At 39.3% G+C, this 16,121-nt stretch overlaps 1 protein-coding gene across 4 annotated transcripts in view; it reads right to left on the bottom strand.

Annotated features, from left to right (window-relative positions):
• LOC308105514 (myosin-binding protein C, fast-type-like) overlaps positions 1–14,991 on the bottom strand; it is a 49,124-nt gene extending 34,133 nt beyond the window's left edge. For 2 of the 4 annotated variants that reach the window (XM_080456296.1, XM_080456297.1), the window contains exon 1: positions 5,513–5,588. In XM_080456296.1, the coding sequence (XP_080312422.1) occupies positions 5,513–5,573 (61 nt within the window). In that variant the 5' untranslated portion in view covers positions 5,574–5,588. Of the gene's footprint in view, positions 1–5,512; positions 5,589–5,668; positions 5,687–14,889 lie in introns of those variants that run through there. The other 2 variants (XM_080456298.1, XM_080456299.1) reach the window with 2 other exon arrangements.
• Positions 14,992–16,121: the final 1,130 nt, after the last annotated feature.

The following is a 16,121-nucleotide window of genomic DNA, read 5'->3' as shown; positions in this document are numbered from 1 at the left end:
TAGAAGCCCTCCATGAACAAATATTGTGAAAATATCACATACACACGAGCACACCATGTCTCTTTACGGTCTAAATCAATAAACCAGAAGTCTATTCATCAGCAATCGATGACAAAAATTAAAGAAACACAATTCCATAGAATGCTGTGACACACATTGTGCAGACAAGCAGATATATGGATCATAACTTGAGAGAGAGGCAATGTCACATACACATGAGCACACCTATCTCTTAACAATCTGAAACCAAATACATGCCCAAGACATCCATTCAGTCTATTCATTAGCAGTCGACGACAAAAGTGACAGAAACTCAAATCCATAAAAAAAACTGTGACACACACTATGCAGACAAGCCCATGATAAGTGTCATACGATGGGGATTCACTTGAGTTATTTTCATCATAATGCCATTAGATAACTCCAACATAAAAAATAAAAAATCCTCTTACCCTCGTCTGTAGGTGCTTCTTCAGCTAAAACAAGTGAAGTATACGATGAGCTGGCCAATAAATATATGCTTATCCACTGTTGACCAATGACAAACAATAGACTTCTATGTCAGGTTGATGCATATTAAACCTACACTATGTAACTTTCATGTTCTACCCCTGATCCCCACTCAAGTGTTGACCTTTTTACCACTGAGCCAATAGAACCTGCTTGCTTGCTCAGGGGAGAAATTAAATTGTGCCAAATGTCAACCAGTAGTGGTCAAACCAGACTACAGGAAATACGTGTACATTTCTCAATAGAAGAGCATGGAGACCAAATACCACCACCCCAATGGTGTAATATTACATTAACACACTCTATCATGTGTAGTGAGCTTTAAGTGAATGATTTTAAATGTTCCTGACCTGGAGTCTCATACAATATTTACACAATCTGTTGTCTGTAGCGATACCATTATAATTAAATAATTATTCCTACTGTACAAACTTCAACCTTCAACATCGGTCTAAAACTGAAACACTCACTCAACACGAGTAACACTGGGTGAATGAATACACTGAATCTGACCAAGTCACACCAAAACACAACAAGTGCCCTTACCCGGCTCTGGTTTTTCTTCTGCATCTTCTGCAACTAAAATTATAGTGGATTTGAATTGTAATCAACTAATAAGACGAACAATAAATGAGCACTTTTTTTTTTCCATAGACATGCTATGACAATATCACATACACATGAACACACCATATCTCTTTTCAGTCTAAAACCATACATGCTGAAGAAATCCATGTCAGTAGTCAACGACAAAAATGAAAGAAACACAAGTCCATATAATGCTGTGACAAACATTCATAAAATGGGCTTGTGGTATACATAGGTTTGAGAACCCCTATAATATAATAAATATTACTGTCCAGTAGTGCAACTTCCTGTTCTACCCTGGACTTGAACCCAGGTCTCCTGCGCAAATACTTACTTTTTACCACTGAGCTAACACTGAGCTAACAGAACCTGCCTGCTTATTCAGAGGAGAGATAGAATTTTGACCTTAAGGTCAACATTTGTGTCAAACCAGAAACAGGATTGTGTCAAAGGTTGTGTCCAACCTAGACACAGGATCTAAATGACTCCAAATCCAAATACAACTACCTCAATTAAGTTATATTGTATTAACTCTACCATACATATTGGGCAAAATACCATTTAATTCACAAAATAAACTACATAATAGAGCTTTAACTCCTGCAATATCGGGTTAAACTGAAAGGCACACTCAATACCACATGAGTAACACTGTGAGTGAAGACACTGAAGTCACTCCAAAACACATGAGTAACACTGTGAGTGAAGACACTGAAGTCACTCCAAAACACAACAAGGGCCCTTACCAGGCTCGGGTTTTTCTTCTGCAACTTCTGCAGCTAAAATTATAGTGGATTTGAATTGTAATTAGCTAATGAAGAACAAACGCACGCACTATATCACACTGAATGAATAACACTGAATGAATTCACAAACTCGGACAAGTCACACCAAAGCAGAACAAGTGCTCTTACCCGCCTCTGCTTTCTCCTCTGCAACTTCTGCAACTAAAGTGATTTGAATTGTAAACAACTAATAAGACGAACAATAAATTAACACTCTTTAAAATCCCATAGAGAGGAATTCCATGAACATGCTATGACAATATTACATACACATGAACACACCATATCTCTTGACAGTCTAAAACCACACATGCTGAAGAAATCCATGTCAGTAGTCAACGACAAAAATGAAAGAAACACAAGTCCATACTAGAAAAAGTGCTCCTCGGAGCACAGGTCTCCACCAGGTCAGGTAGGTTATTGTGGCCTCCTGGTGGTGCTAAAATAGGCCAATGTGAAAAGGGTGCCATTTCTTCTTAGGCCTTTCACGGCAATCGGATACTGCATTCATGATTTGACGCGTCAAAAATTATGTGTCAAAAATGCTAAATGTGTCAAAAATGCTAAATTAGACCTGCTGGTGGCGCTATAACAGGCCAATGTGAAAATCGGACAGATCCGGGTTGATCACATGACTATAGAGATACTGTGTACCGATTTGCATGACGTTTGGATAAAATCTGTAGGAGTAATATTAAAAAATTGGTTTTGCACAAATCAACCTCCTGGTGGCGCTATAACAGGCCCATGTGAAAAATTGGGGCAGAGGTTCTGAATTGGCATCGAGGGAGTGTGTGTGCACAGTTTCGCAGCGACCGGCTCAACGGTGCCGGAGATTAGCCGTTCACAGACGGACAGAGGGACGGACGGACGGACGGACGGACGGACGGGGTGCAACAGAACACACGAGTAACTGTGAATGAAGACACTGAATAAGACCAAGTCACACCAAAACACGTAGTGCCCTTACCCGGCTCAGCTATGACTTCTGCAACTTCTGCAACTAAAATTATAATGGGTTTTAATTGTAAACAACTAATGAAGAAGAATAATGCACACTCAATACCACACAAGTAACAGATGCAGTCCATGAAAATATGACAATATCACGTACACACGAGTGCACATTTCTTTACAGTAAAACCATACAGGCTGAAGAAATCCATTAATAGTCTGTCATACAAATTGTTTCACTTGAGTTATTTTGATCATAATCCCATCAGAAAACTCTCACCTCGTAGGTGCTTCTGCCCTGTAGGCCTACAGTACGTGCGTCTTCAGCTAAAACAATTTAAGTAGTCTATACTTGCTGCCTGGCCAAGACTAATCACACACTTATGAGGAAGGTAGTGCACACACATCCGTGGCCCAGGTGCAAGACGAGCAAAAGTATCATAAAAGAGACATTGAGTCTGCACAAAAACGTGATGCTGAAAAAGATGTATTTTTATTGTGTCGACGACCCAATAAAAATACAGCAGAGCTTTTTCAGCATCACCAGTGTGCAGACTCTATTCTTTTATAATCACACAAAACTACACTTTACCAGCAACACACACACACACACACACACACACACACACACACACACACACACACACACACACACACTTAACTCCTTCAACATCGGGTTAAACTCAAAGGCACACACTCGATACCACACGAGTAACACTGTGAATGGATACACTGAATAAGACCCAAGTCACACCAAAGCACAACAAGCGCCCTTACCCGGCTCAGCTATGACTTCTGCAACTTCTGCAACTAAAATTATAGTGAATTTTAATTGTAAATAACCAATGAAGAACAAATGCACACTCAATACCACACAAGTAAAACTGAATGAATTCACTGAATCTGATGAAGTCGCACCATTTCTGCAACTAAAGTGATTGTTTTTTAATTGTAAACAACTCATGAAAAAGAACGATAAACAAACTTTTTGAATTCCATACAGATGCATTCCATGAACACATGATATTATTGTATAAGACGATACACGCAGGCACACAATGTAGCTTTATAGTCTACGTAAATCCATACATGCTGAAGAAATCCATTGTATGTCAGTATGTCAGTATAAAGACAAAAGTGAAAGAAACAAGTCCATATAATGCTCGCTGTGACACAAGACAAGACAAGACACTACATAAAGTTGTTTCACTTGAGTTATTTTCAACATACTCCCTTCAGATTTCCTCTTTTACCCTCTTCTGTAGGTGCTTTTTCAGCTAAAACAATTTAAGTAGCCTATATTTTAAGCTGCCCAAGACACATCACACATTATTTTACAACTGACAGTCTTTTGTTTTGATGCATATAAAGTGAATGACTTTATATTTTCCCCACCTGGATTGTATGGATACAACAACAACCTATTACAGTATCTGTAGCAATCGCACTTGTTCCATTTTATATAATCAATCTTATTATCTAAACATAACATAACCTCCCACTCAATACCACGCTTTAAACGTTATTAAACGTTAACGTTAAACTGTGTGAATGAATTGAATGCACACAGAATGAGACCAAGTTACACCACAACAGAACAAGTGCCCCTTACCCGCCTCAGCTTTCACTTCTGCAAATTCTGCAACTAAAATGAATTTTAATTATAAACACTAATGAAAAAGAACACTGTGTTTGCTCATTAGAACATGTATTTTTAAACACACTTCAACAGCTGAACATGTACATGTCGTCAGTAGGCAACACATAAAACCCAAAACAGACACGGTACGACCACACATGAACATGGCATTGTAGACATCACGGTACACCAAATATTTTCCCAGAACAGCTGAGTGATACTGTATCTATAACCACATGAACCCTGACGCCCCTATTCTGGGCATGTCATAATAAGCGAACATTGGGCAAAAATAGCAAGCTCACAACATGTCACAATGCAACGTGCTGTGAGCTTATATGGGCTATTTTCCATGTGCTCGGGTGGCGCAGTGGTAAAGTCACTGCCCACCACCACGGAGATTGCGGGTTCGAATCCACTGTGGTGCATCTGGCTTTGTCGAGCGTCCACACTAACATCGTGTTCGGGGGAGGGAAGCCAGGCGGGGAGGGTGATATTGGTCATTGCACGTACCCCTACGGGGCGGCACTTGTCCGTGGGGAGTGTTGGGCGGGAGGAGTAGGACGAAGGCTCTACGTCCTCCTGGTGGGGCCTCCTCACTGGTAGGTGAGTCAGTAGGATAAGACAGCAGTGACAACACAGAAATGTGTGTGGGGAAGAATACATTTTCATAAAGACTAAATTGGGGAGAAAAAGGGGTAAAAAATAATTGGCTACTCTAAATTAGAAAAAAAAGAGAAAAAAAAGGAAAGAAATATGGGCTATTTTCATGAAAAGAATTGCTGTGGAGGGGGAAAAGGAGTGGAGCAAGTATAGATCCCTGGGGGACCCCAGTCGACAGAGTTTATAGGGTTTAAGTGGTTGAACAGCTGATGGACCAATATTTGACACGGCTAGTACACTTATATCAAACCTTACAGATGCAAATGTGTGTTTGTAAAAACACACATTTCCGAGCAAACTGTACGGCATGCTGACATACAAGTCACAGTAGACAATTCTAGAGCTTAGGGATTGGCACATGCTCATTACACACCATCAGGAGGCGGCGCGTCTGTTGTATGACATGGCCAGTTGACATGGATATGTGAACACATGTGAGAAGGTGAGAACCATAATCAAGTCACTGTGGAACAACGTAGACGGGGTAAGAAAAGGTCAGAAGGCAAGTGTTCTAATGAAGGTGACTTACCTCCTCCCTCCGGGGCTGCTGAAAAAGATTGAAAAAGAAAACAAAATCAATATGAATTACAAATGTAATGTTTTGTTATAGTTTCATAAGCGCTCAAACAGTGTCATACAGTATACCTCTTGATGATGTTTAAAGATTCACTTTCATACACTGACATGGTTACAGAAGAAATGGTGCAGGGAGTTACAGTACATATCACTATACTGATAATTATACCAAATATACGTATTTAATTTGAATACAGTTTAACCACAAATGAATCCAAATTCCCAAAACATTCCCCCCCCCCTGCAGAACCATTAAAACACCTAGTATTAAATGAGTTACTGGGTAAGAAGATATTTTTTATTAATCTTTCATAATCAGATGGATGGGGGTTGGGTTAAGGGGGGTATGGGGTGTAGGGATTATAGAGGTATGGGTTGAGGGTGGTGTGGGTATGGGGGTTATGGGGATGGGGGGGGGCTTTCCGGTAGGGCGCTTTTTTCTAGTCTTTCCTCATTTGAAAACCTATGCATAAACAAGTTCAACTTCCAGCCCTACTTTATTATATTTATCCAGCTGTTGCTCTGGAACAGATATCCTTGATATATTATTGGCTGTTTCAGCTACAGTATGTTTGCTTAAGAGTATATCTGATTTCATAGTGCGGCTAGTCATCTTGGACTGTAAATCAAGAACTCAAGCTGCCAAGTCAGCAGACTAAAATGGCCAAGGTGGGACACTGTACGTGTGACAGTGCACAACCCACTTTGAAACGGATCACTCAGTTTCAGCGTGACTTCAGGGTTCTTTGATCGGCCAGTTATTTAAGGAATGGAGAGGCTATGGTACCTTTCTTGTTTACCAAGGAGTTTTTGTTTTTTGATTTGTGGACGAAGTGGAAGCAAGGTCTCAGCAGTGTTGATTTCGTCGACTAAAACTATGACGAAAAATATTGGTCGACTACCTTTTTTCACTGACGGAAACAAAAAAAAAACGAAATAAAAACTAAGCTACGATGACTAAAACTAAATTGATTCAAAAGACTATGACTAAAACGGAATCAAAATTTGCTGTCAAAATCAACAGTAGGTCTCAGTTTGTGAGTATACAGTACAGTCAGTGTATTTGTTGTGGCCCATTGTTGATCACAGAAAAACCTCATCTGAAATAGAGGAATACTATATCCCACTCCCCAGCCGTCTGTGCAGGGCTTACTGCATTACTGTAATGTCACGGAAAGGCCAGAGAAGGTGTCTTGTGACATGCTGAAGTCACTCCAGTTCCTTTGAGTTGCCTGCTGTTGCCTTGAATGGTCTGACTCAACCTCTACTTTACTACTACAACTCTCTCTCTCTCTCTCTCTCTCTCTCTTTCTCTCTCTCTAAATGTATGTCTCTAGGTGCTGTTGATGAATTTATTTTGCTAAAACATTGAGCGTTTTGTTAAAAAGTTAAAGTTATATATTCTGATGGTTATCATTGCTATAGTTTGTTCAGTAACATGCGTCTCCCCATCTGACCAGCTCTTTAGTAAACCGAAAATAACCTTTTAGGTGGGACACCAATTTCACCAAGTGTTCCAATTTTGTCTGCCAATTTTTTGTTTGATTACGTCTACGGTAATTTCACTTATCATCTAACTAAAGGAGTTATCTCTCCTGATTGGATAAAATTGGTGTCCCGGCCAGATCTTTCCCCCCCTGCTTTAATATTGAAGAGCCTGAGCGACGGGAAGTCCCCCGTTACTGAACAGATGATTACTATAGGAATACAGAGTTATTTAACACTTATTTTAACAAAACAAAATACAGTATACGGTATATCACTTAGACCACCTTTAAATTATAAATGTATTTTGCCATCATATATATCATGAACATGGTTGTTCTGGGGTTCCTTTTCAAACTATCCTGTAATTTATTAGTATCTAAGTCTCTATCTTAAGTATGTAAGTCTCTCATTTAGTTTTTTTCTATGGGTGTGTTATGCAGAGACTGGTGTCAGCAGGGGCCAGTACCACAAACAAGCTATATTCTCGAGCAAAACATTTGTTATTTGTTAATACTTGCATAAATACATTAGTAAACTATTATAACTTCTAATTGTGTATAATCATTTTTTGATAAAACTACATCATATGCTGCAGTTGCACTCATACCATATAACAATTATCCCCTATGACTTCTTAAAGGAGGAGTTCACCCAAAAAATTACTTATTTTCTATCAATTACGCACCCCATGAAGCCTTGATTTCATTGATTCTTTTTTGTTTTTGTGGCATTCCTAAGACGATAATTTGATGACCGTGTGTATTTCCGGTAGGAGACACAAATAATCTACTTTGTGTCTCCTACCGGATACATTAGCCGGTAGGAGACGGGAATCAAATTATTAGCTTACGAATGCGACAAAAACGAAAAAGAATCCATGAATTCAAGGCTTCATAGGGTGTGCAATTGAAAGAAAATAAGTAATTTTTTGGGTGAACTCCTCCTTTAAAAACTGATGTGTCCATATATTCTAAACTCCTATATTCAAACTTTTTTTTACTTCAGTAGTAGTACCTTTCTCCCTGATTTCTGAATCCAAGCACCCTCTTTACTCTTTACTACATTTTGCTTATTAAATTGCAAGAGAAAACCATAACTAGCATAATGATGCTATGACTGAATGGTAACCTGTTGAAAAATATAACATTACAAATGTGAAATGGAGCCTTATTGGAGATGTATTTTAAACGTGGCCATAACATTTCATTAAGTCCAGTTGTGACGTCAATATGTTCAGAATAAAACAGCATAACAGCAAATAACTACTGATTTATATTCAAAGTTGTGCTAGTTAAGTTTTTTATTTAATTAGATTTGACAAATAGACCAGCAGGTTCACACAAAATGTGTCAAAGTTCTATCATTAAACATAACAGTAAATTACTTTTCCCATTTCCCACTAAACTACCCCCTGTAGTACCTCTACGTACCCCTAGGCATACACATGCTCTCATTTAAGAACCATTGGTTTAGAATGTACCCAGCATGTTCAAACATTATAGAATCCTACAATATGTGTTATCATAAGCCTACCTTTCAGATTGTCACAAGCTATGAAACAACAATAATGTAATGTAATGCTCCTTAACCAAATTAACCCCATCAGCCCTATTCTGGGGGAACATTCACCAAAAATAGCTGATCTACAAGCTAACGTGTTGTGATCTGCTATTTTTGGAGAGAGGATTTTGTGTAGATTGCACCAGGTAGTATAGTGCAATCTGGGTCCGTTTTATTAAGTATACAGGGTCTAAGTGGTTAAACCCTAGAGAGCTCATAACACTTGGGCTACGTGTAAATGTGCAAAAGTCTTTTCAGGGTGCCAGTGGAATCCAACTCTTAGGAAAAAGTGTAGCCTAAGTGGCAGTGCCATTCCCTGAATAGCAAAGCAGAGGAGAGGATTGAAAAAAAAAATGTTGGCGGCTCCATCACTGACACAATTCCTTGTTGACTTGTTATTCAGTATCATAGCCTATATAGCGTGCCTTAGTAAGGTCACTAAGGACAAAAGATGAGGTTACAGTTGGCCCTGCTGACTACATCCAGAAATGTATCTGTTCAGTCTATTGTTATGTCACATCTGCTTGAGTTGAAAAACGTTAGAATTTCTGAAAATTTGAAGAAGAAAAAAAGATGGTCACAAATTGCAATTTTTTGTTCTTTAAATTTGTTTTTTTTAAAAAAGGCAAAAATAGCAGATCTACAATCTCACTAGGGGTCACATTGTCAACCTTTTTGAACTTTTCCAGTAGGGACTCCAACTGCCGGATGCATGTACTGTAATTGATACATGTTGGGCAAGGCTAGTATAACCAGCATGTGATATTTGGAGTCTGCTGCCAGACTCATTCCTATCAACACCTACACTATTGATACCTACTGACATCATTACCTGCTTTGGTTTTGATGAGATTCTGCACTATAAAAAGATGACTCCTTAAAGGTTCTTTGATACCATAATGTTTTATTTTTAGACTGTGGTTTTGTTCTGAAAGCAATGATTGGAGAATTTAGAGGGGAGGTTTAAAAACAGCAGAGGCAGAGGAGAGAGGAGTCACAAATGACAGCTTTATTTACACCATGTTTTATGTTCCCCTATTGACAGATGTCAAGTGGACTACCTGACCTTGTCAAACATCTATGAATCACCAGCTCTCTCATTGTCAAAGTTGATATACAGTCCTGGACGTCTGGCACGTGCGGCTGTTTACATATTGAAAAGTACTGTATGGTATACATACATACATACATACATACATACATACATACACATATATATATATATATATATATATATATATATATATATATATATATATATATATACAGCATTATATACAAACAAGTAGACCTTCAAGGTCATTCCTTTCTTGTATAGTATTGTATGTCTTTATATGTCTTGATGAATTGAATACACAGGGCCAAAATAGAAACAAGCCCTCAGGACTTTTTGTGTTATCTTTTTAGCATTATTGTATAACTGTACATCTGTACTTTTTGCAAACTGTTAATAAAGTATTTAATTAACCAATGCATTTCCACACGGGTACCATTGGTTAGGAGTAGGCCTGCCAAATGCACCAGAAAGTTTAGACAGCCACAGTGTTTCAAAACCTGTGCTTGTTCTGAATAGTCCTGAAACTCTTTCAGTGGAGTAAAACAAACTATGATATAGAGTATACTGCAAATGTACTTGCCAATCTGGTGTTCCAGTTGTTAATAGCTTAATGGACGGCTTCACCCGTTTTCAACCTATCTTCATGTAATTGGTCCTCAGTAATGCTCATGATAATATGGTATCAATTCTGTCTACTCTGTCTGTGTCTCAGAGGAGGGCTGTAGACAGTTCAGAAACCCGCCTATACCAGTGAGGTAGGCGCGGTTGCTAAAAATGGGTGAAGTCGTCCTTTAAGTGTGAAGTATTACGCTGCCAAGTCTGTAAATGACTTAACGAGCTAACATGTTAAACCACTGCGGGGATCTTAAAAACACAACATGATGCAGTAGAAGGCCCAAATGATAACACCTCATCGCTGATGCAAGTTCATGTTGCCTTTAGCGATGACTGACTAGCAATTTTAAAAGTAAACCACACGGTTAATTATTAATAATGGCAGCTTCACCAATTAGCAGGAATCACGCAGCAATTATTCCATTATAGATATATAGCATAGCTTTGCGCAGAGAAACTGGTATATTTAGTTGTAGCCTTGCTATATTTAGAGGGCAACATGTGATCCAGCACTGATGTAACGTGACCATACACAGTAACCTTTCAAAGGAGTCTTATAAGGCTACATCTGGGGCCTCGGGGTAATGATACACTAAATGACTGCATTGTTGATTACATTTATTCACAGCAAATTAAGTCCTGCTCTTATTTCTATGCTTGGTTTGGTATTGAAGGCCTCGTGGGGGCATCCTCATCATGCAGTAAGTGTCAGAGAGTTAGACATTGGAGACATGTAACAAACAGGGAGGTCTGGCACTCATCCATGTGCAAAGCAAAATCGTCGTCTCCATGCACTGTGAAAGAGGAACAAATGGCACCTCACATAGTTTCCTATAGGTTTTGCTCTGTGACTTTGATTGGATTTCCGAGTATTTATAGCTTGAAATAGATGAGCACTTGGACAGGACCAGGGGAACTTCAGAGAGTGTCTGTGCTTTAATGTGCCCTCATAACGTGTCGTCAAGACGCAACGCTGAAAGGATTTATGACCATGAAATATAGCATCCCTTCCATTTAGGCCCTTTCCTCACACGCTAACTTGACTAGCCTGACTAGCCTGCTGAGGCCTAATTTACATGTACGCTTAGGTGGAAATGTGTTGTGCGACGTGACAAAAAATATGTATATTTTCAGTCATATCAGTAATTTGTTTCAGTTGAAAATGTCGTATTTGTCATGCGAGTTGTCACAAAATGCATAAATGAGGCATCTAAGATTTTACTACATGTCAGAGAGCAACCACGCATGGCACGTGGTTAGTCACTGACAAAACTGACTGAGTGACTGGAACTTTCTAGAACGCGGTGAGGGATTACATCATGATTTAGCACAGTTAAGAGTTGCCAGTGGGATGCATATGACCCACAAAATGTGATATGCTGCTAGAGCATGTGAACTGTACGGTGAAGTTAAGGGAAAAACATGAAGAGAAAAGGTCAAGGGTTATGGGGTGCGGTTGGAGGGGGTATTTTTAGCACTTGGCAGACCGCAACAGAGGTTGAAAGAAGGAAATGGGAGGAGGAATGGTTGCCAGACTGCGGTCCGTCTCATCTTCTCAAGTAAACCGAGGATAGGTAGATACTGTAGGTAGATACGGTAGATAGATGCCTGTCTATCATACGTATACATACTTATACATACAGAATACACACACATACACCAACACACACACACACACACACACACACACACACACACACACACACACACACACACACACACACACACACACACACACACACACACACACACACACACACACACAGTAAACGTACGCATGCACACACTAAATTTGTATTCATAATATTTTAAAACTCATTAAATCTGCATCTTTCCTAGACTTCACAAGCTCTGGAGCTCCGTTTTCTCTCCAACAAATATTGCATCTCATGTTCTCTATGGAAAACTTAAAGTGGTGGAGCTCATGAATTTTAAAGATACACAGTGTTTGAGCCCTGCTGCCAAAGGCAGAGTACAAAAATGATCAAAGTGAGATCATGTATAGTGCCAAATTCCACATCCTGTGAGTGTAAAAATGGACTCAGGATTTTGAAGTGTATCTGTGTTAAGCCTAATGTATGCTTCGTCGCACAAAGGTGTCGCGTGCCGAAAATAGCTGACCTACAAGCTCACAACACGTCGCGGATGTATGAATCGGACTTCACATGGAGGAAAAACAACCAAAATATGAAAGGAACATACATGAAAAAATACGTTATAGCTCACAGTCGCACCGCGATGCATTGAGATTGTAGATTGGCTGTTTTCACTATTCGTCTATATATAGGGTCATAGTGGTTAAATAATGATGAGGACAAGGACAAATGAGCATGGAAATACCATGACAACCAACTACAAATGACCATACCAGAGCCCAATCAATTTAATTCAACAGCACAGTCCACTGCAGTGTGGGCCTCAATCAAGCCACGGGTGTGAGGGTATACGGCTGCAACATGACCTTGGTGCCCGTAAAAATTAACAGCTAACATTCTCACTCTATATGGCATCCTCTCCATCACTTATAATCAGAGGTTACACCATCATGGCAGTGACAGACCGACCGCTCACCACGAGAGGACAACTAAGCCGGGCCATAATTATACCCCAAACAACCCTCTTCCTAAACTGTGCCGGGTGTAAAATGTCATGACGATGTCTCTCCATTAGCTCCATCTTTGACTTCTGCAGAAAGATTTTTAGTGCTTTTTCACTTCATGTCAATTCTGTCTGATGACGATGCAGCCAAATGTCAGCGTTTGTTTGTTGGATTGCAGTACCCTACATCATTCAACATACAGTATGCCAATATTGAAAAACATGACTTTCTGACATATTCGTGAAGTCAGACTCCACCTCACATCCATGTTATTTTGTTGGTGTTTTGATGCATTGATACAGTATGCTTTGGGTCTATTGTCCTAGGCTTTGAAAGCACATGTTAAGGGCTTTTGTTATTGTTTATGCAAGTGCTGTATCTTGATTAGGAGAGTCCCTCAAGACATTTCAGAGTGGTAAGGGTTGGTGTATAGTAAGCTGCCATAATCTTTTGATAGGTTCAAATTCAGCCGGCATTATCACAATATAGCAGCCTCCTGGGTTGATGTCACAGTACCTGTCCAACAATGTACGGCATTCAAAGGTCAACATATGCTGTTGCCAAAGGAAACACTTGAAATATAGTGTTGCTCTGTAGGAGTGGCCAGACCGATCCAATGATGTCATGCAGGAGTCTGCAGTCTTACAGTAACACTGTGAGACATTGTTTAAAAAATGTTTTATCGAAAAAAGAATATGTAAGAAAATAAGGAGTCATTGTCAAACAGTTGCAACCTGCCTTAAGATGTTTACAGTTTTTGACATTCTGACATTCATCATAATATGATATTATGTTGTATTTTAACATGATGTGTCCAATTGATGATTTCCTAATAATATTTTAGCATGATATGTATTTATATTTTATGCAATTGCTATTACACTAAAGGAACCAGTGGTATAGTATACTGCAACTTATTTGCTTATAATGAGACATCAGGCACATGTGCAACTGTCAGTTTTTTTAATAGCCTACACTATTAGTGCTCACTGATGCATCAGTCAGAGGTTATCTTAATCGGCTGTCTCCTCTTTAGCGCTACCGCCTTGCAGTAATTAACTAGGTCACACAGAAGTTTAAATGACAAATGTAACAGACGTCTTGAGTTTGGACTCCCTGGAGTTCATTAGTGCTTCCTCAGCAGGCGAGAGTCCCAGTTGGGCGTTAAACCAGTCCACTTCCATCACCACTTTACAGGCGTTACCACCTGTTCGTGTGTCCATATTTTGCATTGATTCCCAGTATGCACCATACTCTTCCCCAGTTACACTTCTCTTTTAAGGCCTTCTCTTGCTCTCCTGAGTCAAGTGTTCTTTTTTTATATATAAATAGTTAGTTATAGTTAGTTATCTCAAGTTATCTCTTGGGACGGTAGAAATAGTCATACTTGATTCACTAATACAAATTAAAGTTTCAACATGACCTGACTCTTTTGATTATATATTTTGGATATCATTGATATCACTTAATTTCAGTTAACTTTCTATATTTTATAATTGAGAAAGTATTAGTTTGATAAAATAATGGCTGCGATCATAAGTAAGCGAGTAGGTGAATTGCTTTTAACAAACTTTTGTCCTTTTTTTATTGCATTGCACCATATCAAACATTGTAGGCTCTGCAGCATCCAAAGATGTGTTTTGAATTTAAGCCATGTCAGTATCAGCAAAACTGTAATACGGCAGGCTGTAATTACTGTACTTTCAACATTACATCCATTCAGAGTAAAAAATAAAAATAAAAATAAAAACATCTGCCCATTCACTAATCAATCATCATTTTCACCCCTAGAATCCTTTCATCAGACTAATCACCATAAAAGATACTTTCTGCAAAAGTAAAAGTATGTGCATACCTGCATCAGTAGGCTCAGGCATGGTTATCCCACTATCTTCCCTTCACAGCTAGAAGAGTGAGGTCTTGTGGTGCTTATTCCTTTTTATTTCTGCCCCCTCTCACTGTTATTCAAAGCTCTCTTGGCACTCAAGTCACACACACCCACCAGTGAGCAAGGAACGGAGAGGGTGCAAGAGAGAGGGAGGAGAGGCAGTCACTTGAAACTCTTCAAGAGTACAGGGAAATGAAGCACTGAGGGTGTGATAAGGTACAAGAGACAAGAGAGGGAAGTGGTGCTGAAAGAGGTTTTATCCGTTAACGATGAGATTGATGGACTGACTAATACCTGTTGAGCTGCTCTCACGTTTGGGAGCGAACTACCATGTGCCATACCAGTATCTAACCGCATCTCTGACAGTTTATCTAACACTATGTACCCCAAAACGTAGAAGTTGTCGCCTCTCAAAACCGGATTAAGGCCAGATGAGGGGTCAAGTAGTATTCACATCACAAATAGGTTTTTTATTTTTACTTCATACTTCACTCACTGGCAGATGGGTGCGGCCAGATATTTACAATCAAACCCAGAAAGTTTAAATAATCACATGAAATGACCTGAAGATGTCTAAATTGCCCTGATGAATTAGGCCTACTGTATAACTCACTCCACTTGGAGCTCCAAGTTGGTTAAAACAACTTTTGAGCATTCTTTGCAACTGCTATATGACCCAACCACTCATGACTGATGATCATGGCATAACTCGCAGTATGAAAGTATAAATCAAGGTCATCACCTGTTTTTAATAACCTCCTCTGTATAATCTATAATATATATATATATATAATATATATAATGTATCTATAATCTAATATTGAAAATGATCATATCAAATAAAAAAATGTAAAGCATTGTATGCTTCTGCACAGCATGTTGTATGTACATTGCAACTGTGTTGTGTGACTGATCATTGTTGACTAATTTATTAATCGATGGCTCAAAGACCTACTGTACTATAGGATACACAGGTTATCTGAATAGCGTACTCTGCGCCTGAGGAGTGCCAACATTCAGCTGAGCCAGGCTGCATAGCACCCCATTCTAAGGTTACCTCAACCAGCAGTGTCTAGCTCCATATTCAGTGACATCTTGTGGTGAAAATGCATGCACGAGGAATGTCTTCATTACTGCCCGTCACCCCCCCGCAGCACCCACCCACCCCATCCCCTCAGCCAGCAGAAATGTGCATGTCT

This window comes from Gymnoscopelus braueri, assembly GCF_963280865.1.
Source record: "Gymnoscopelus braueri genome assembly, chromosome: 17".
Classification (NCBI taxonomy): domain Eukaryota; kingdom Metazoa; phylum Chordata; class Actinopteri; order Myctophiformes; family Myctophidae; genus Gymnoscopelus; species Gymnoscopelus braueri.
Note: the sequence above shows the minus strand (reverse complement) of the source record. Positions and strands in the feature narration are given on the sequence as shown.